The 21,168-nt window shown below is 33.6% G+C and overlaps 1 protein-coding gene across 2 annotated transcripts; it reads right to left on the bottom strand.

Moving 5' to 3' along the window:
- Window positions 1-3,486: 3,486 nt before the first annotated feature.
- Window positions 3,487-17,001, bottom strand: LOC134282086 (protein SSXT-like). Of its 2 annotated transcripts, XM_062764534.1 has the most exons (7): window positions 16,837-17,001; window positions 15,280-15,356; window positions 14,634-14,718; window positions 14,257-14,362; window positions 9,706-9,885; window positions 6,916-7,461; window positions 3,487-5,954 (listed from the first exon to the last, which is right to left on the bottom strand). In XM_062764534.1, exons 1-7 carry the CDS (start codon window positions 16,903-16,905, stop codon window positions 5,437-5,439), a joined length of 1,581 nt encoding a protein of 526 aa, XP_062620518.1. In that variant the 5' UTR covers window positions 16,906-17,001; the 3' UTR covers window positions 3,487-5,436. The 2 variants fall into 2 exon arrangements, with proteins under 2 accessions (XP_062620518.1, XP_062620519.1); XM_062764535.1 differs by lacking the exon at window positions 9,706-9,885.
- Between the last annotated feature and the right edge of the window lie 4,167 nt (window positions 17,002-21,168).

The raw sequence follows: 21,168 nt of genomic DNA, 5'->3' as shown, positions 1-21,168 counted from the left end.
TTTGTTTTACTTCTAGTTTCTTAGCAGACTTGTTCAGTATCCAGGATAATTTAACATAGGTCTCCTGTCACTAAAATCTAAAATCTAGTAATTAGAGAGTATTTCCAGTATTAACATTCTTTAAAGTTCATTTTAAAGCAATCATATTGCAGTTAATAAGATTAAGGGAAAACCAGAATTCTCTGCCTTGGTTTGTACTTATAACAAAGGAAGAGTCACAGAGACATGAAATCACTTTGCTATATCCGTAATTCATTATATTGGTATAAGGAATTCATAAAATTCATATAGTTGGGGATCCAAAATAACTACCCTATTTCCGTGAATTCACAATATCCATGTTTGTACTAAAAGAGTTTTACTGTATTTTGCAAGTATTTCACAGAAATTTTTATTAACCATGGCAACACAATTCATTGAAATCAAAAAACTGATATACAGAATTATGTATCTTACACATAAACACTGCTCATCGAAATCATAAATCGATACACAGAATTATGTATCTTAGTGTAGTCTACTTGTGTGCCAAGTTAGAAATCAGATCAAAACTGTAGGAGGAGTAGCATTTTGAAAAATTGTTTGCAGATGGACGAAGGACACATTACAATCTCATAAGTTCTTCTGATCTTTGATTAGTAGAGCTAAAAATCCCAACTTTACTGAAAAGTAAGAAATTAATTCCTGGTTTTTTTTTTTAAAGAAAAAAAACAGTCTACTACAAACTTTATTTTTGAAGAAAATTTTTTTTACACATGTAACATATTTCAAAAACACAGTCAGACAATGATAAAGATTTTTCTAACACAGTTTGTTCAAGAAATCAACCTTTCACACCAAAAGTTCCATGGCTATGCTCATACTTTTTGTTGATGGTCTTGGAAAACTTGAAACATTCATGTCAATTTCAAGTTAATTTCACAGGAATGGCACTAATACAGATGGATATACATAGATTAAAAGGCATTACACAGTATAGGCCAATTCTTATCTATATACTGTAATATAATAATAACAAACACTATCAAAAAAAAAATTACATTCTTGAAACAAGATACAAATTAAAGCTCTTGTTATTTTTTTTTTAAAAGGAAAGACCATGCATGTGGTTATTTTTTTCAAGTTCAGCAAATATGGATATACTGCGTTTCTAACACATTGTTTACTTTTATACATTAATATTTCTAAAATGAACATCTTTTCAGTTCTATCATGCCTGCATGATGTCAAAATATGTCTCCATCATGTTATAATAATTTTAGGGATATAATTTCCTTCTACCCCCCCCCAAAAAAAAGGACTGGTATTTCATTGCCTGCCAATACACATTTCCTATCAGTACTAAAAATTACTACATGTACTAAGGAGTTCTCTTTTAATTCTGTTCTTGACGACATCCAAAAATAAATCCTTTGAGGAGTTTACAAAACTAGCAAAAATTCATGGATATTTATCAAAGATCTTTTACCACCACCACACAATTTAAGAAAAACAAACACAAAAACAAACAAGAAATCTGTGAGCCAATGCTCACTTGTAATACCCCCCTCTGATGTGAATAAACACTATCATGTTAATTTATACAAGTTCAATTACAGGAAAATGCACAGAGAAATATTAAGTTGACATCAGATTGACATCAAATTTAATCCCACCATATTGCATGCCTCAACAAAGAGTGTACCAAGAGTTCAAGCACCTGCAATGAATAGTTGATGAGAAAACTGCAACAAAATGTACCCCACGAAATGGCATGCCCGACAGAAGATTGTGTTAAAATTTCAAGGATCTGCGATGAGTGGTTGCTGAGAAAACTGTGACGAAAATTTGTTACGGACAGACAGACACACAAGGGTAAAACAGAATACCCACCACTCCTTCGGAGCAGGGGTATAAACATGAACACAACATAAATACAATACAATATGGCCTTTTTCAGATTACTTCCTCCAAGAAAATAGAGATTTTTATTCACTTAAGGCTAGGGCTGGGTATTGGCCTGAGAATTCGTATTGCGATATATTGCGATATTTTCAAATGTATTGCGATATGTATTGCAATATTTTCAATGTAATAAAAATGGCATTTTCTTACTATATTTACTTTAATTTACATGCAGAATGTATACAACTATGATAAGTAACCAACACGGAAAAAAATCTTGTTGATTTCATTTAAGTTATGCTCTGAAATTTTACCACAAAACAACTTCTGACTTACTGTTTGGCTTAATAACAAACTTTTATAAGTCCATTTTTATATTTAATGACAAAATTCCTTAATCTATGTATATTGCCAATATATCGATATTACAAAATCGTATTGCGATACGATATTTTTTGTCATTGTATTGCAATATTATACAAATATGGACTCAATGTAGGTCAATATGCATTTATAATGACCCAGGGTGACAGATATTGACCGTTGATACATGGAGTATATCGACCGAGGGCGCTAGCCCGAGGTCGATATACTCCATGTATCTGAGGTCAATATCTGTCACCCTGGGTCATTATAAATGCATATTGACCGTGCATTGAGTCCATATTTATTATATTATATACTGTAAACGTACTTTTTTCCACGGGGTCATAATTCTGCGGAATCTAAATTTCTGTTTAATCCGCGGGTAGAAAATTACGCTGATTTCTTAGACTGTCACTATATGCCTTACATTTATATTAAGTACGCTAGGACAAATTTCCGTGGAATGTTTGTGTCCGCGTACATAGCGTAAATTAATACCATGCGGAAAAAACTACTTCTACAGTAAATAATATTTTCCCAAATTTATCAATACAATGTATATCTTCCTAATGTTTACAGAGATAGTATTAACCATAAATAAGTTGAATGTACATTTATTGAATATTACTCAGAAAAACAGTCCAAACTTGTTTTGGTAATAAATTTTAACCCATAGCATAATACTAATGCAAGATATCATCTCCGAATAACACAGAGTAACCCCCCCCACCCCCATCCCCCAGATTGAGAATCGCACTCGTTTACACTTGCAGAGGAAATTATATGAACGGACAAAATATAAATACCTATGTCTTCTACGACAAGATACAATCATACATGACACACTTGTCTTTATTTTCTTTAGTCTCCGTAATCGCGTAAACAGCATCAAAACTCTGCTCGCTGAGTGGAAAATTTGAATTCAACCATGAAATGGTATGTGCTAAGTATTCCCGAAAAATGTTCACAGATATCCTTGTAATTGTTTTGTATTCTCAGCCTCAGAGCTATTCACTATATCTTTTTAAATTTTCCTCACCTACAACTTGCAAACTTGCGAACTTCCATGTTTGTCTAAAGCAAGAGTGAAAACGAGGCAGCTCGTGCGAGTCATTATTCGCTTTCAGCGGTCGTTTTTAAAAAATAATTACTTCGTATTGACCAATCAGATTACCGGATTTCACAAAGTTATATAATATATTGAAATATCGATATTATTGCCCAGCCCTACTTAAGGCTTTAATTAATCCTGTCAATTGCCTTCCTTGTCCAATGTCAAATCCAATTCAGGTGCAGAGACCAATGTCTTAAAATTCTTGTCCTTAACAAAGTTAAAAAAAAAACATTAACTGACATTCACGTCTTGGGACCACAAAAAATTGACTTCACAGAAGTAAAGGAAAAAGGTGACAATAATAACATACAGTGAGTGATCATCTAAAACAATGTTTACAAACAATACAGAGCATAAAATACACCCCCCAGAAATTCCAAAGGTATTTATATTTTAAAGTACATGAATGTGGATTGTTTTGAATGAAAGATTTTTGTTTTTTTGTTTTTCTGACCTAACAGTAAAAATAACATTTGATATTATTTCTAAGTATTTTGTATCATAAGACATATTAGGAAACACTTGCAGTTTCTATGAACACAACACTACAGATTTATCTATTGAATCTAAAAGCCATTTATACAATACTACATGTGTACATCATTTTTTTTTGTTTTGTTTTCAGCACTAAAATAGTAAGCTTCAGATAAAAAATTTTACTTTCCAGAACAAAGAAAATAACAAAGTATAACAATCACCCCACAATTTTCCATCTTATACACATACAAAGCCTTCTTGAAAGATTCTGTAAGAATCATTTTTTGAATTATTTATAACAACACATCAATGTGATGCAAGGATTTATATCAGTACAAGTTACTATGAGATTCGCTGTGGCATAGCTACAGTTTTATTGAGCACCTCAACCAAACTTGGATTACACTTATTAAAAGAACAAAATAATGAAATTCACATAAAATCTAAAGATTCCTATGTTTACTAAACTTGAGATAAATCACTATTACATTAAAATATACTGTATTGTCAAAGACACCCCTCTGACACAATAAAAGTCAGCCATTTCTTATTTAAGTAAATCTGTCATTCCATGATCGCAAGGTCGTGTGTCCGTATCAGGGCTGCAGCTGACCTAAGTTGACACAGGTAGTAACTGTTCCTTCGCCATGCACTCGGCACTTTGAAGTGAAAGCTGCAGGTCATTTAAACGAGACCTTAGAAATTTTGGCCCAGCATCACGGTAGGCGATAAGATAAAAAGCCCTCATTGCTAGCTAGATCAAAAGTGTCGATTAATGGCCTAAATTTGAAGCTCTTCACTAGTATGTGGTGACATCTCTATGAGTGAAAATTCTCAAATGGGACTTTAAACCAGATATAATCAATAACTCAATCAATAAAACTGTCAGTCTTATGTCATATTCTTGAAGTTAATTAATAAAACTGAACAGTTTTTGAGTTCTTTAAACTGAAATAAAGAAAAGTCCATCTTGTGTACCAAGTATGTGTGAGAAAATGATTTTAAAAAAAAATTAATTTTTACATAGCACCACAGTTCTGTAAATGAAAAACAAAATGTATAATATACATGTAACATAAATATAAGTGCATGCTGGTTTAAGCTTACAAAAAATGTAGTCTGCAGATGTATCTACAAATACATACAGCAAAAATGTCTGAGGTAACCAAGAATATTTTTGAATTGCAGACTCTCTATAACAATACCCAAAATGAGATCTCTGATTATAACTACTGAGCAAAAATACACAAGTTTAAATTTTGTCCAACATGTTTAATTTTTCATGATATAATACCTATAAAAGTGAAAAAAAATACACCAAAAGAAATATACTGTATACAGGGTTATTTTCACCCCATCTTATTTTCACCCTTTCATTCTTGCAAAGAATTTTGCCCCATTTTAAATTTACCCAGTCATTGATTTGTTTAAGATATTACATGTACTGTATTCTTTGAATTCGCCCCAATTTAAATTCGTCCAAATGAGGGTAGGCCAAAAATAAAATGGAGGCAAAAATTTCCCTGTATACATGTACAGTATTCATGCCTATACAACAAATTTCTGTATCTCCACATGATAATGCTTAAGTTAGATTAAAATTGATTTTGTTGGTATCCATAGTTATTCATCTGTCCTTGACCCTGCATTTGGTTTCCTGGATTTGGCATTGGTCCCCCCTGCTGACCCGGATTACCCATTGGAGATGGCCCAGGCCCTCCTTGAGCTGGCATTTGGCCCTGACCTGGATTTGGCATTCCAGCTTGACCTGGCATTGAACTCTGACCACCTTGATTTGGCATTTGACTTTGATTTCCCATTGTAGTTTGCTGAGAAGGCATAGGACCTGGTCCTCCCATTTGGGTCTGGTTTGGCATTTGTCCTTGACCTGACATTTGATTAGGCATTTGACCTTGACTCATTTGACCCCCTGGGCCTCTGTATGGACTGTACCTCTGAGGAGTATTTTGTCCCTGATAAGGACCATACTGATTTGGTTGCATGTTTTGATTGTAACCATGACCTTGTGGGAAATTTTGTTGTCCTTGGCCTTGTGGATACTGAGACTGGTTGTTATATGGCTGTTGCCCTTGGTAATTTTGTTGATATTGCCCTGTAAAAAAATTGAGCATATTATACAAATAAAGGTAAGACTATTGTCATTTTGTTGAACAGTATCATCAAATAATTTGTAATAAAAAAAAAATACCTTACATAATTTCTTGAAATTTAGAAAACAAGCTAAAGGAAGGATATGGAGATAACGAACAGTATTCAGTCTCAAAGTCCATAAAACATTACAAAACAAGAGCAGACCAAACACGGACCCCCAAAACATAAGAGGTGGGATCAGGTGCCATGGAGGAGTGAGCATCCCCTGCCGACCGGTCACACCTGCCGTGTGCTCCTTGTCATGATTAGGAAATAATGGAAAAAATCCGTCGTCAATTCAGTGTATAAATAATGGACTAACAATTGGTATGAAAAACGTTAGTCAGCATTTGACTTAATGATACTTGTATTTCCTGACAAGGTCATTGTATCGATCATAGAACTTACGAAATGATGACTTTAAACGAGACTGCTGATATTCTTGTTTCATCAACTTGCTTGTCAATAATTTACCTCGTTTTAGAAATTGTTCATAAGTAGAGCATGGATTTGCGAATCAAATCAACTAAGATATATATACTCCGTATGCAGGTGATGAAGATATATTGCTGCATAAGTAAGGGAAGTTGACAATAGAAAAGTTAAAGTCATACGTTTATCATATAGCTTGGTTGTTAGATTACCAGTGTCTTTTTCAAGTAAAATATCCAAGTATGAAACAGAAGTGTCGGACTCTGTGGTATCTTTTATCTCAAGCTCACCAGGATATATTGTATTGATGTAGGAATGGAAATTACCATTATTAATTGACAATATGTCGTCGATATATTTAAATGTCGAGTTGAAGGCCACAGCAAGTGTTTTCTTCTTTTCACGCATAAGATTTTGCATGAATTTTGCTTAAACATAAATTATGAAGGACAAATAGATGCCAATAAGCCTAACAGTGTTTTTATATTTACCTTGTTGTGGACGCTGACGATTATACCCTCCCTGCATTGGCATCTGCTGATTCATCATCTGCCCCCCTTGATTTGCCATTCTGTTTCCACCAGACATCATCCCTTGAGAGGGTATCATTGGCTGCTGAGCCTGTGAGCCCATAGGCGGCTGCTGATTTTGTGGCATTCCAGGCTGTTGTTGATTCTGTGGAATCATTTGCTGCTGTTGATTCTGTGCACCTATTGGCTGCTGGTTCTGAGACATCATTGGCTGCTGGTTCTGTGAAATCATTGGCTGCTGATTCTGTGACATCATTGACTGCTGATTCTGAGATCCCATTGGCTGTTGCTGGCTCTGTGACATCATGGGTTGCTGATTTTGAGACATCATCTGCTGATTCTGTGACATCATTGGCTGTGTTCCTTGTGACATCATTGGCTGCTGATTCTGAGATCCCATTGGCTGTTGCTGGGTCATACCAGACTGTTGTTGAGACATCATTGGTTGACCAACTTGTTGATTTCCATAGTTGCCATGTTGCATATTATAATTTTGTTGCCCTTGACCTACAAAAAATATTATCAAAAAACATTTATTTTAGTAAAGGAAGACTTCCAGTTGAAAGAGGGTGTCTTGTAACCATTTAATGTTATCTGTAAAATTTCCAAACTTATCATGAACACTGTAAATAAAATCAAATACTCAAATTACAATCAAGTTTCTAAAAAGCTAAGAATTGAAATCTTCATAGAGGAGTTAGTGGAGATTAAAACATCATCAAGTAAAAAAAAGAAAATGTTGACATTAAATGTGTGAAAAATTAACTAAAAGTGGAAAGAAAAATAACCAGTTAATTCCAATAAAAATTGACCAATAAGTATTATAACGAACAAATCAAAGTGTGCTGTTGCAATTACATTTAGTACTTCACTTTCTTTAGAAGTAAGTCAGAAAGTTTTCAATCTGTTAATATATAAATTAACTGAGCAAAACAAATAAAAAGATCTAATTAGCTTAATAAAATACAAAATTGACCATTAAATTTCTGTTCTACTACTAGACTGTTCAGAAAGGATGAAGAAATGGATGGAGCTGTTGAAAAGATCTGTTTTAAATCTAAGGCAGTAAAAAAAAGACAGATAAATGATTATCTAGTGCAATCATGGTAAAATAGCATTATCATTTTAGCTCCCATTAGATTTGTTACTCTCATTAGATTTGTTACTCAAAGTCTTACTGTACTGCATGTAATTGTAACCAGTGTTTTGTGCATCGAGACTAGTCTGTATCATAAGATGTTTGTGGAGGTTAACGCAAAATATTTGTAAGATTCTGGCTATATTACAACAAAAAACAGGTCTACCAACTGTATACATATAGTTTAATCAGTGCAAAATACAGGAAAAGTGTAAAAATATGCTTATTTATAAGAATTATTTGAACCAGTTTTATCTTTCTCTACACTATTCTGCTATTATTCTACAATCACTCTGATAACCTGACAAAACTCATGAAAAAAATGTGCCATAAATGTCAGAGAAGTAAGCCACACTGAGTCTAAATATCAAGATGACATCAAATTGAATTTGATGTCCGTCAGCTTACTACAATTACTACAGATTAAACAGCCATAGGTCATAACTTAAGAGACCTAAAAAACATAAATCAAGGGCCATTACCGGTAGTTTGTAAGAAATGTTTCTTATTGCAAGAAATGTCAAATAGATACATTCCCTACAATTACTATATAATGAGGTTTTCAATTATTGGCCGTATGACTGCTATGTATACTTAAGGATTCGTTCTGTGGGAGTTCGATCTAATGTCTTTAAAATAAATTTATTTAAAAATTTTATTTTCTGCCTGTTTTTGTCCTTCATTATGCACTACCTCTACATGTTACACCAAGGTTTTCCAACATTTAAAATTTTACGTATTATACAGTACATAAAGAGCATTTTCAGAGATTGATGAGATTTTGACCTTGTGACAAACAAAACCAAATTCTCTAGGGTAAACATAAGTGTAATGAAATTCAATTCCTATAATTTTTCTTCAAACAAAACCAAATGATCCAGGGTAAACAATTACCAATATTTAATTTATATAATTTTGTTTCTTTTTTTGTTGGTGAATGAATACACCTGTACCCCTATGTTACAAGCACAAACAGACAGTCTGAACCTTGTATCAAGGGTGAATCTTAATGATACGCAGGGAATATTACAGTACATGGAACCGAGATTACCTGCAAAATAAAGGTTCTCTGTGGATCTTGTACACAGTGAAATAAACAAGGAGAAACCGTACCATGAGAAAAAATTCAACTAATTGCTAACATCAACAATGCAAGTGTTAATAAGTATTTAGATTAGCAGTGTATATACATAATATAAGATAGCATCCCATCTTGTCCTAAAAAAATAAATGTTTTACTGCAGATAACTACTGTTACAATAATGAGCCCTTCTAGCACAAAAACAAGGAATTGTCATTCTTTTTTCTAAACCTTCAAATATTATAAAATAATCTCATTTTCAAATACATGTACCAAACAAATATTAATCAAAATTTAATCACTCTCTTTCGTCCCCTTCATTTTTTTTACATTATTTTTTCCAATTCCTTGTTTTACAAGTAGGCATCAGTGACGATAAATAAACTGTAAATACTTGTGAACTAGTAGTAGAATTCAGTCAGTAAATATAAAGTATGTATAGTTAGAGAACCACTCAGTATGTACCAACACACAGACAAGCAGAGCAACACCACTCTAGCATAGATCCCGGCTCAGTTTACATTTCACTCACTGAAATTCCCGGGGGGCACCATATTTGGCTGGTTCATCTGTGACTGCATGGGCCCCTGTGGGAAGCCCCCAGAACTGGATTGGGCTGGGGCTCCCACGGGGCCTTGTTGGGAGTACATACTGTTGGGAGGAGACATACCGGCCCCGCCCATGTACTGATTGACAGATCCTTGTGCTCCACCTTCGTATACACAAATATATTTCTTAGAATGAATCTTTTCAACTGGGTTTATGAAATACAAGTAGTGCTGTTCCAAATAACTCTAAATAAATACCAATTATTTTTCAAACAAGGAAAACTGCATGTATTATGTTCATGTACAGTGAAGCCTCATTTATCAAGAGATGCTTTGGTTCCTAGTCAATTTGTCTGGATATGTGAAGAGGCCAGATATCTGAATTACCACTTTAACAAGACAAAATAATGTTAAAAAAATCTGTTCTGATGAAAAATTGTCCGGATACTGAAGCATCCGGATATCTGGCGTCCAGATATCTGAAGGTCCACTGTACATGTAAATGTATATAAAATACACCTGGGACAAGTCACATATGTAACATTCCATCAATATCATATATTTTTAAATGATAAAATCAAAAATATTAAATTGGAAAATCATAATTTTCAGTTAAAATTAGAGAGCAATGTAAAATGGTGACCACCTCAAAGGATCCCACTTACTGGTAGGTAGAATTTAAAGCAAATTTGATATAAATATATGTGATAAAACTTGTCATTATTAATATTTACATTTTACACTGCAATTTGAAATTTATAACGTACACATAAATATTTTATCATTGCTGGAGAAAAACTGTTTCTCATCAGAGAGAAGGTTACAAACAGGGATGGGGTAATCGTAATCAGTAATCGTAATCAGCTGTAATCGATTACAGTTTGCCAAGTAATCATGAGTAATCAGTAATCACCCATTTTTCTGATTACAAGTAATCGTAATTTAATCGATTACTGTGAAAAAAGTCCTGTAATCATGATTACTTTTTGATTACTTTATGATTACAATTTTGAAAACAAACTTCATAAAATCGTGATTTTTGATGATTTTCAGTTAATATTTTTCAGTGTATAAAATTGTTTATTGAAAAAAGTTATAGAATTATAAGCTATATTTAATTATCTTCTTCTAATGTCTCCAGAAATGCTTATAATCAGGTCCATTGTCCTGGCAATGAGTAAATTCTATTAGTTCCTTGCTATATTCGGTATTCATTTCAAAATACTTTAGCAGCTTAGCAATTCCCTAATTTTGACAAGATATATGCATATACTGACAGAAAATTACTACAGGATCATTTTAAAGTTTGATTTATTTTGTTTCAAATTTAATGAACATGTGTGTAATGCAACAATTTGTTTTCCCTGTAAATCTTTGAAAAAACTTGTTTTTTTTTAATAGCAAATGTTCCTTTATTGAGACATATTCTAAAATTCACTTTATTTGATTAACAGTGTACAGTCAAACCTGTTTTAAGAGGCCACCTTTGGGAAGTTTGGAAACTGGCCACTTAAGACAGGTGGCCTCTTATTCCAGTTTGCCCTTAAAACAGCCAATCGGTAAAAAATGAACAACATTTAGCACTACAGTTAAATTAAAAATAACCAGAGAGTAAAACGGGTCAATTTAACAAAAGCTTTTATTTGTATATATATTATTTCATATACATTTAAAAAATGTTAAGAAACCCAAAAAGATTCTGTTGATATGTTGAAATATTAAACTATTTTAATTATCATTTGAAGAAATATATGTGCCTCACTATAATCTCTTTTAAAAATTATTTCGTCTCCTACCCCCCCCCCCTCCCCCCCCCCCCCCCCAACAAAAGAAAAAAATTTTTCAACACAAACAACACACTAAAACAGTTTAGTAGTTTAAAAATCTAAAAAAATATTTCAGTAAGAAAATATCAGTATATTCTTAAAAAAAATAACTCATATGTCCAAGTAATGATCAGCGGTATACCCCCCCCCCCCCCCATACACTTAATTAATTGGCAGTTTACACGTTTACTAACTGAATTTATTTTAAAAGTCTGGTACATTCTTTTTTTAATTTATAAAGCTGTAAGAATTTTTTTTAATACACAGACACACAAATAATTTTAATCAGTTGACCAGAGAGGTGAATTACGCAATTGGAAATCAACACAGGTGTCAGATGCAGTAGAGCATAACTAATCCTTATAATCGTCCCCTGAAAGTGAAATGCACGAGATAATCATGCCATATAAAGCACATTGTTTTCACAAGAACAGCAATTAGGGCTTCTACATGGATTCAAAATCTAGAAGGTGTGAAAGCATTTATAGCCTAATGTATTAGGTCACATAGTATTACAGTGAACAATCTAGGTAATAATGAATGGATATAGTAAAGTACAAAATTTCTTAAGCTGTGGGAAAATTAATTTATTGTTATTTAAATCTCTTCATTTTTCAATCGTCAGTTGTAAACAAATTGAATAAATAGTCCAAAAGGAGAACATTTTTTTCATAAATTCTAACAAAGTTAAGCGTATCTTATTTGTTTAATTGCTATAATAGGTTAAAGATGACCAACGAGCGTATAATTACCCAAGCGAATGTGTTTCAAAGATATAGAATCGCGGCCGCTTAATACAGTGTGAATAAGGTTGTGGGTGAAGATTTGAGTGGCCGCTAGCCGCGTTACACAGGTGGCCGTTTATTCCAGTTAAAAGATATAGTAAAAATCGTCGGGGGGAACTGAAAGTGGCCGCTGACTGCGAGTGGCCGTTGGTTTCGGGTGGCCGCTAAGACAAGTTTGACTGTACATGAAAAGATAATGTGAATTAATTAGTCATAAGACACAAATATACTAAAGCTGGGTCAGCTTGGGTAATAGTAATTATTGAACTATCCATGTTTGTCCAGTCAATGTGTTAATTCTTGTAAAAACATCTAATAATTGGCAGTTTAATTGAAAATTCTATCACTCGTCGAGAAGGTCAATTACTTGTGTAACAGTTGACTATAGAATCTCTTTATCCCTACCTATAATTATGTCCACTTTGATTTATAAAAAAACTATAATAATTTTTTTTTTCTATTTCTCTCAACAGTAACAAGATATTTACTTGTATTAAAGATAGAAATCAGGTGATATAAGATCAATCTCATATGCATCTATATAAAGACATATACAACCAAACTTTTTCTGAATTCTACCTTAAAAATATTAATGATATTTGAAGAAAGACGAATAAAAACATGCCGTTGTCCTTGAATAATAAAAAAAGAAAAAAAAAACTTAATGTAATCTAAAGTAATCATATGTAATCATGATTACATGAAGGAAAAGTAATCATATGTAATTGATTACTTTAAAAAATGCCTGTAATCAGCTTGTAATCGATTACTTTTAAAATCCAAAGTAATTGTAATTTAATCAATTACTTTTGAAAGTAATCGACCCCATCCCTGGTTACAAACATAATGATCATTAAAGGATGTCTGTAAAGTGGGGCCCTAATGAAATCAGAGAGAAGGTTACAAACATAATGATCATTTAAGGATGTCTGTAAAGTGGGGCCCTAATGAAATCAGAGAGAAGGTTACAAACATAATGATCATTAAAGGATGTCTGTAACGTGGGGCCCTAATGAAATCAGAGAGAAGGTTACTAGTCTCGTTTTCCATCCCTAGATGCTCTCCAGACTTTGCCCGAGCGAGAGTCTTGGGAATTTGCTATTTAATTTTTGTAACCAGTAGAGGTCGCTAAACCGGCTAACAAGATGGCGACTCCCATGAAAATACATGTGAGAATTTACTTTTTAAACAAAGATTTGTGCGTTTTTTGTTCCTTGTAAAGCAGACAGAGTTATTTTATTATAAAACCAGATAAAAGTAAAGGCGCAGCCTCTGACTTTTTAAAGAATACAGATCTTAGCATCGAAGAGAATGTATCAGCCAATGAAAATCCATACCGATTTCTCGGTAAGCCTCGATTTGAAATTACAAAAATTAAATAGGAATCAGATCAGACCAGACTCTCGCTCGGGCAAAGTCTCAAGAGCGAGAGTCTGAAGAAAGCGAGACTAGAAGGTTACAAACATAATGATCATTAAAGGATGCATGTAAAGTGGGGTCCTAATGAAATCAGAGAGAAGGTTACAAACATAATGATCATTTAAGGATGTCTGTAAAGTGGGGTCCTAATGAAATCAGAGAGAAGGTTACAAACATAATGATCATTTAAGGATGTCTGTAAAGTGGGGCCCTAATGAAATCATCTCTGAACATTCATAGTAAACTATATTGAGCAAGTTTTTTTTATAAGGAGCAGACAAAGAAAAGACTAACTTAAGTAATAATTAAATGTTTACATGAGGTTTGTTTACTTGTGGCATCTAATTGGGAACATTTCCCGGGGGCCTCATTAAATGTTTATATGGGGTGTAACTTGTGGCATCTAATTCCCGTAGGCCTCTTAAATGTGAATATGGGGCGTAATTTGTGGCATCTGATTGGGGACATTTCCTGGGGGCCTCATTAATGTTTACACGGGGCGTACCTTGTGGCATCTGATTGGGGATATTTCCCGGGGGCCTCATCTGATTTATCTGTGGGTTTGGCTGCTGAGAAGTCATGCTGCCTTGACCACCTGACTGTCCAAGAGCCTAAACTCAAGTAAAAAAATGTTTGAGATTAAATTCAAAGTTTAAACTTATTTCATTACCTCAATTAATTAATCTTTTTTTGATAAATAAGAATATTTTATTGTAAAATATATATACAATGGGTTTGGACACACATTCCTTAAACTTAATTCACCCTCTCCTTACATGAGAAGTCTATAAAGATAGAGCTACATGTAATATACAGTTTTAAAAATAAATTTGATAAAACACTAGAATTTATAAGGTGTAAAAAAGTTGCTGAAATCCTTACAGGCAAGAGTTGATTGGTGAGGTTCTGGTTGGAGTCCGCTAAGGTTGCCAGGTAAACCAGATTCCGGTGCAGCATCTGCTGGTACCTGTAATCACAAAATCAGGGAAATTCACTGAGATTGCCAAAAATGTCATTTCATAATAAACAAATTTATCACACATCACTCTTCCCCTACAGAAGCATGTAGGTACAAGGTAGAAAAAAATATTTTATCTGGCGGCCACCACATAAATAACTAGCAGCCCCCCAAAAATTTTCTAGCAGCCGCAATTTATTTTTGTAGTGGCCATCTCCAGATAAAATATTTTTCTACCTTCTATTCTTCTACCCTAAAGGCTTCCGTAGGGGAGGAATATTTTATTTGGCGGCGGCCAGATTAATAAATCAGCTGCCAGAAAATTATTTGGCGGCCACTAGATGAGTTTCTGATGGCCATACATATTTATGTGGTGGCTATAGCTAGATAAAATATTCTACCTGGCATCTATCGGCTTCTGCATTAATGCAATACTCTAGAGCTTTCATCTCTTCCTAATTGTTTTAAAACTAACCATGATATATCAAGTTTCTTGTATCATATCTATATTGATTTTTTAATCCAAGTAAGAGGTTTTTAGACTGACAGTTGAAGACTGATGTTACTTACTGCATGCATTCTGATGCTTTCCCCTTTGTCTGATAGTCTACAATTGTCTGTATCAATTGATTGTTTTCATCAAGCATCTACAAAATAAAACAGTACCAAGAATGTTTATTGGATTTTTTGGGGTGAAATTTTATTTATTTTTCTTTTCCCATTTCAGTGGAAAAACAGGAAGAAAGTGCATTAGATATCAATGTAGGCCTTGTGATAGTGTCTTGGTTTCCTCCATTAGGTATCTTATATTAAATGCCAAGGCAGTCTCAAATCATTTAACATCCTTGCTCTTCATGGAGCATCGGTTTATTTGTTATTGCATATTCAGTCGCCATACTAGCATTCAGTTTCTTTCTAAGACATTGATTCATAGTAATTACCTCTCTTAAAATTATAACATAACTTAGGAATACATGTACCACAAAATAAGGCAGGGTTAGTAAAGGGGTTAATAAAAGGTTCTTTCCCAAGATATAACTTAGTACCAAGTTAAATTTGGGAAGCATGGTCAGTTTTTTTAAAGGTACTATCAAGAAGGCACTATTTGAATTTTTATTATGGTCAGGAAATCCTGCCTGCCTTTCTCCTAAAATACTTTATTTTTTTCTATTTTTTTTTTCCAGAGACATAAATAACAGAGATCCGCAACTGTTCATAGTCTCGCATGATCTCTCATTCCCTATTGTTTAATTTTTCAAATTTTTCAAATCTCATGCAACTTAAATCACATAAAACTTAAAAATTATCAGGGATTACATAGTAAAATTTTTTAATTTACATTCAGAATTTTTTTACAATTTTATCATTTCATAAGATTGTTTATGAGATACAGTAATTAAGGTGAAATCTGAAAATGACTCTTGGTTGGCCATATTGCCGCGATTTTGCCGACTGTTGATCATTCACCTCTTTTATTTGCCTAGATTGCTTTTCAAAAAATCATTAAAACTTTACAAATCGTAAGTCCTTGTATGGAATAATTATTAAATATTAATTTTACTTTGGACTGAAATACAAGACAAAAAAAAATCTATTCTTAGGATATAGTTACAGGACCGTCACATATTTCGGTAAACAAACATGCTAATGGCGGAGTTGCGAATCTCTTTTATTTATGTCTCTGGTTTTTCTTTATCCCTAGCTCTTTTAATTTCCCCATGGCACCATCACTGAACTTCCCTATGTGACTGATAATACCCCCTTCCCCCCAAAAAAGAAAATTAACTCTTCAAACCCTGTCAACCATGATAATGGTTCTTTTTTCTGCCAATCCCATTTTACAAGTATTTTGCAAACTGAGTGAAAAAGTATTTAAATAATGATAACGCCTTAAAAAAGCAGTACATGTATGTTAAGCTGTGCATGCATTTGCATGTCAACAGAGCAGGATGTTGAGAAGTTTCATTAAAAAATCGAGACATGGGCACTTTACATCCACTTCTCTATAAATATAAAAAGTATTTTTTTAAGATTTAATAAAATTAAAAATCTTTTCACTTGCGATGATGACCCAGATAATGAAAATCTGTACAACACTGTCGTCGACAGATATACAATCTTACCAACCTTTTGAATAGATGCTTGATTTGGCGGTGGTCCTTTCTTCTGAGGTGGTTGTACGAAGGCTAGAGACATTTTTAAATTAGAATATTTAACAAAATATTTGAAATATCGATGTTGATTAGCAGGTGCAGGTGCTCGCTCGAAGTCCGCGTCGATATGCGACAGCCTCGCAGCAAATGGAATATACTAAATACCAGAAAGAAGCTAGAAACATGGGAGATTACATTTTTTTAAATTATTCAAGTAAATGGTTTAAAATGTTCGATTAGAAATCCATTCTTATTTTAATTTTTTTTTAAATGACTAAAATCCTAATTTTTAAAAATAATTTTCCACTGTCACTTTTTTTTCCAGAAATATTTTTCCTGAAAAAAATAATCAATTAAGAAATAAACTTTTATCCGATTCTGCATGCATAGTTTGCCCATGTTTGTCGCTATTTTATTTCTGTTTATAGAGGAAATAGGGCTGGTACCGTACGAAAGATGTTGCTTGTGACGATGAATTAAATCAAAGTACTGAAAGTACTCATGGGAGTTGAACGTCCAGTGTCATTGTAACCACAAATGCCTGTTTTTAAGGGAACGACCATCAATTTATATTCTGAGGGGGTGGGCTGGCTGCTTTTGGAAATAAATAATCTGTCCTAGAAATTTTGAAAATAAATGGTCTACCCTAGACTGGATGGGAAATAAATAATTTGTCCCTGCTGCCCCTCCCAAATTAGAGTTTTAGACTTTTATGTTTTCCATTTTTCATGCTTGTCAGTGAAGAAGAAAATAAATAATCTGTCACTGATCTTAAGGATGACGTTTACTCAGGTTTCAGAAATCAGAAAGGAAATTTTACAAAGTATAACATGTGAAATCAAAAATTGTTTTAAATGGATAAAATAACTAAGTTTTATCTCAATATCAATTAAAAAAAACTTTATAGGTTAGTACTTGAAGAAAATATACAGGAACAAAACCCAATGTATTGCTATGCAGAGGAAATTCGGACTAAATCTTTAATTTTTCATTTTTGTCAAAATTTTTATTTTTTTGCCATATTAATCAGAAAGTAAAGGTTACATGTGTTTTAAGACATCATTTTGCATATATTATATGTGTTTAAGCTCATAAATTATTTCAAATAATAGAATGCTAAGAAATAAAGAAATTCAAAAATATGTACAAAAACCACTCCAAACAACATATCTCAATAATTTGATCATTGACCCCATATAATATTAATACCATGAGAATTAGGGTAAGAAAAGTAACCTGAGACTATAAATAATTTAGAGTTCCTATCAGTCAGATTTTTGTAATATTTGATTAAAAATAGGGAAAAAAATATAAATATGACAGAGGAAATTCGGACTGTAATAATTATCAAGTTTATCGCCAAAACTCTAATTGTTTCTTTAGAGAAAGCAACACTGTTCCATTGCTATAATATTTCATTGTTTTAAAAGTTTTGTTGTTTGTAATATTTTGTGAGTGAAGAAAAAATTGGTCATAGTGTGAAAAATTGAGGTATTTCCCGAGAAATACTCAGGGGCCACTAGCATGAAAACGAGGTCATTGACCTAGTTATTTGAAACTGAAATTTAACACAAGAATCATAGGTGTACAATGTGCAATAGGTGGTTTTTCGTTCTTATCAGTGGAATATTTAGTCATCTGAGTAAAGGTATACCTTAATGGAAATGAATTATATGTTCTTCAAAACAACTGCCTCTTCAAGAACATTGGGAATCCGAGTTTTCTCTTAATTTGATTGACTTCTAAATTACTTTGGCATGACATATAAGATCATTGTTTTGATGAGAAAATCAGAAATGTTGAAGCTTTGAGAGATTGTAGACACCCTTTTATCATCGACTTATTTGTTCAAAGTCTGCCTCATTTTAGATATTTGTTGTACAAAGAACATACCTTCCAGTGCTATTGACTGTTGAATCAACTGTAAGATATAAACCTACATGTACTGTCAGTTTGTCTGTTTGGTTGTCTGCAAAAACTTTAAGCTTGTCTATAATTTTGGCTAAGTAAAAGCCATGACTTTCATATTTCACAGGTGTATACACATGTACCTTGTAAAGAGACCTTTCCTTGGGTACCATATACTCGGCTTAAGCAGGCATATAGCAGCCCCCCCCTACACACACACACACACACACACACTTTTTTCAAACATGATTTTTTACTTCGAGAAATGTTCATTAAAAGGCCAGTTTCCCCATTCCCTACTTTTTGTTACAGTTAAGTAAAATAAGGGTAATGTTAGGTAAGATAAGGGGAATAAGGTCGAAACCTAACCCCCATCCCCCACAAAAGAGGATTTTTGAGTATGAGAAATCCCCCTCCCCTTTCTTTTGACTTTTTTTCAGGTAAGTAAAAATTTCTTCTTTGGCTGGCCCCCACTATAAAAAAACAATGCTACGTCACTGCTCAGGACTTTGACCTTGCAGTTTGACCCATTTTTGTAAAAATTTTAATAAACTCTAACCTTGGCCGAAACTTTCGAGTGGTTGGTGCTATGACTTTGACACTTCACATGTTTATTTTTTTTTTTTTGATAAGAAATTTTCTAGGGCCCAATTTTTTTTTTACTTTTGACCTTGCAGTTTGGCCAACTTTTGAAAAACATTAACAATGGCCATATTTTTATGCCCCCGTAAACGAAGTTTCGGGGGTATATAGTTTTCATCGTGTCTGTCCGTCTGTCTGTCTGTCTGTCTAGCTGTCTCTCTGTTTGTCCGCAAAAACTTTAACCATAACTTTAGATCTAGTAGAGCTATGGCATTTATATTTCACATGTGTATTTCTTGTGACAAGACCTTTCTTTAGGTACCACCAAATTTGACCTTTTGACCTTGACCTTGGAGTTTGACCCACTTTTACACAAAAATTTTGAACTTTTACTTTGGCCATATTTTTTTAACAGTATATACCAGGGCATTATACTTGACAAGTGTTTTCTTTGTTAGAAGACCTTTCATTGGATACTAACAACCTTGACCTTAGAGATTTCTGTACTTATAAAAAAAACCTTTAACCTTGGCTATTACTTAAAAACAGAAAGTGCTAGGGCTTTCATACTTCACATATGTAATCCTTGTGAGAAGACGCTTCATTGGATACCAAGAACCTTGACCCTTTGACCTTGATCTTGGAGTTTGACCTACTTTAAAAATACAACATTGACCATAATTTTTGAAGGATAAGTACTAGGGCTTTCATACTTCACATATTTAACCCTTGTGACAAGACCTCTCATTTGATACCAAAAACCTTGACCTTTTGACCTTGACCTTGGAGTTAGACCCACTTTTACATAAAAATTGCAAATTCTTACTTTGGCCCTAGTTTTTAAACAGTAGATACTAAGATTTTCATTTTTCAAATATCACTTCTCTTTGGCATGACCGGTCACGGTAGCCTAGTGGTAGAGCATTCGCTTCGTGATCGGGAGGCCCGGGTTCGATTCTCGATCGCGGCGCCGCGTCATACCTAAGATGTAAACAAAGGTAGTGACTGTTCCTTCGCCATGCGCTCGGCACTAGAAGTGAAAGTCACGGGTCTTTCGGATATGACTTTAAAAACGTAGGTCCCGTGTCACGGTAGGCATTGGCACGATAAAGAAAATGGCCCTGAATAATTTTTGACGCCCTTCACCGGCATCGGTGACGTCTCCATATGAGTGAAAAATTCTCAAGAGGGACGTTAAACAATATACAATCAATCAATCAATCTTTGGCATGACCTTTCATTTGAAATCAATAATTCTGACCTTGACCTTGGAGATTTCCGTACTTATTAAAAAACTTTAACCTTGGTCATAACTTTGAACGGTAAGGGCTAGGGCTTTCATACTTTAAATATGTAATCCTTGTAAATTTACCTTTTCATTGTATATCAACATGACCTTGACCTTGAAGTTTGACCTTCTTTTTACAAATATTAACCTTGGCCATAACTTTTGATCAGTAAGGGCCAGTGCTTTCATACTTATCATATGTAATCTTTAAGACAAGGCCTTTCATTAGAAACCAACAACCTTGACCCTTTGACCTTGACCCAGAGTTTGTCCTTTCTTTAAAAAAGTTAACCTTGGTCATAACTCTTGAACAGGTGGTGCTAGGGTTTTTTATTTCAGATATGTATTTCTTCTGAAAAGGCCTTACTTAAGGTACCAACATATTTGATCAGCATTAGAGAAAGCTTAACCTTCGCTATGTTGCCATACGGGGGCATCAGTGTTTCAAAAACTCATCTTGTTTTTAATGATTCATGCTAGGGCTTTCAAATTTCACATGAGTCTTTTTTGTGACAATGTCTTCCCTTG

Source organism: Saccostrea cucullata, unplaced genomic scaffold (genome assembly GCF_032062105.1).
Source record: "Saccostrea cucullata isolate Sc308-1 unplaced genomic scaffold, CSIRO_AGI_Scuc_v1 ctg232, whole genome shotgun sequence".
Classification (NCBI taxonomy): Eukaryota; Metazoa; Mollusca; class Bivalvia; order Ostreida; family Ostreidae; genus Saccostrea; species Saccostrea cuccullata.
The sequence above is the reverse complement of the archived record's forward strand: the minus strand, read 5'-3'. Positions and strand labels throughout refer to the sequence as shown.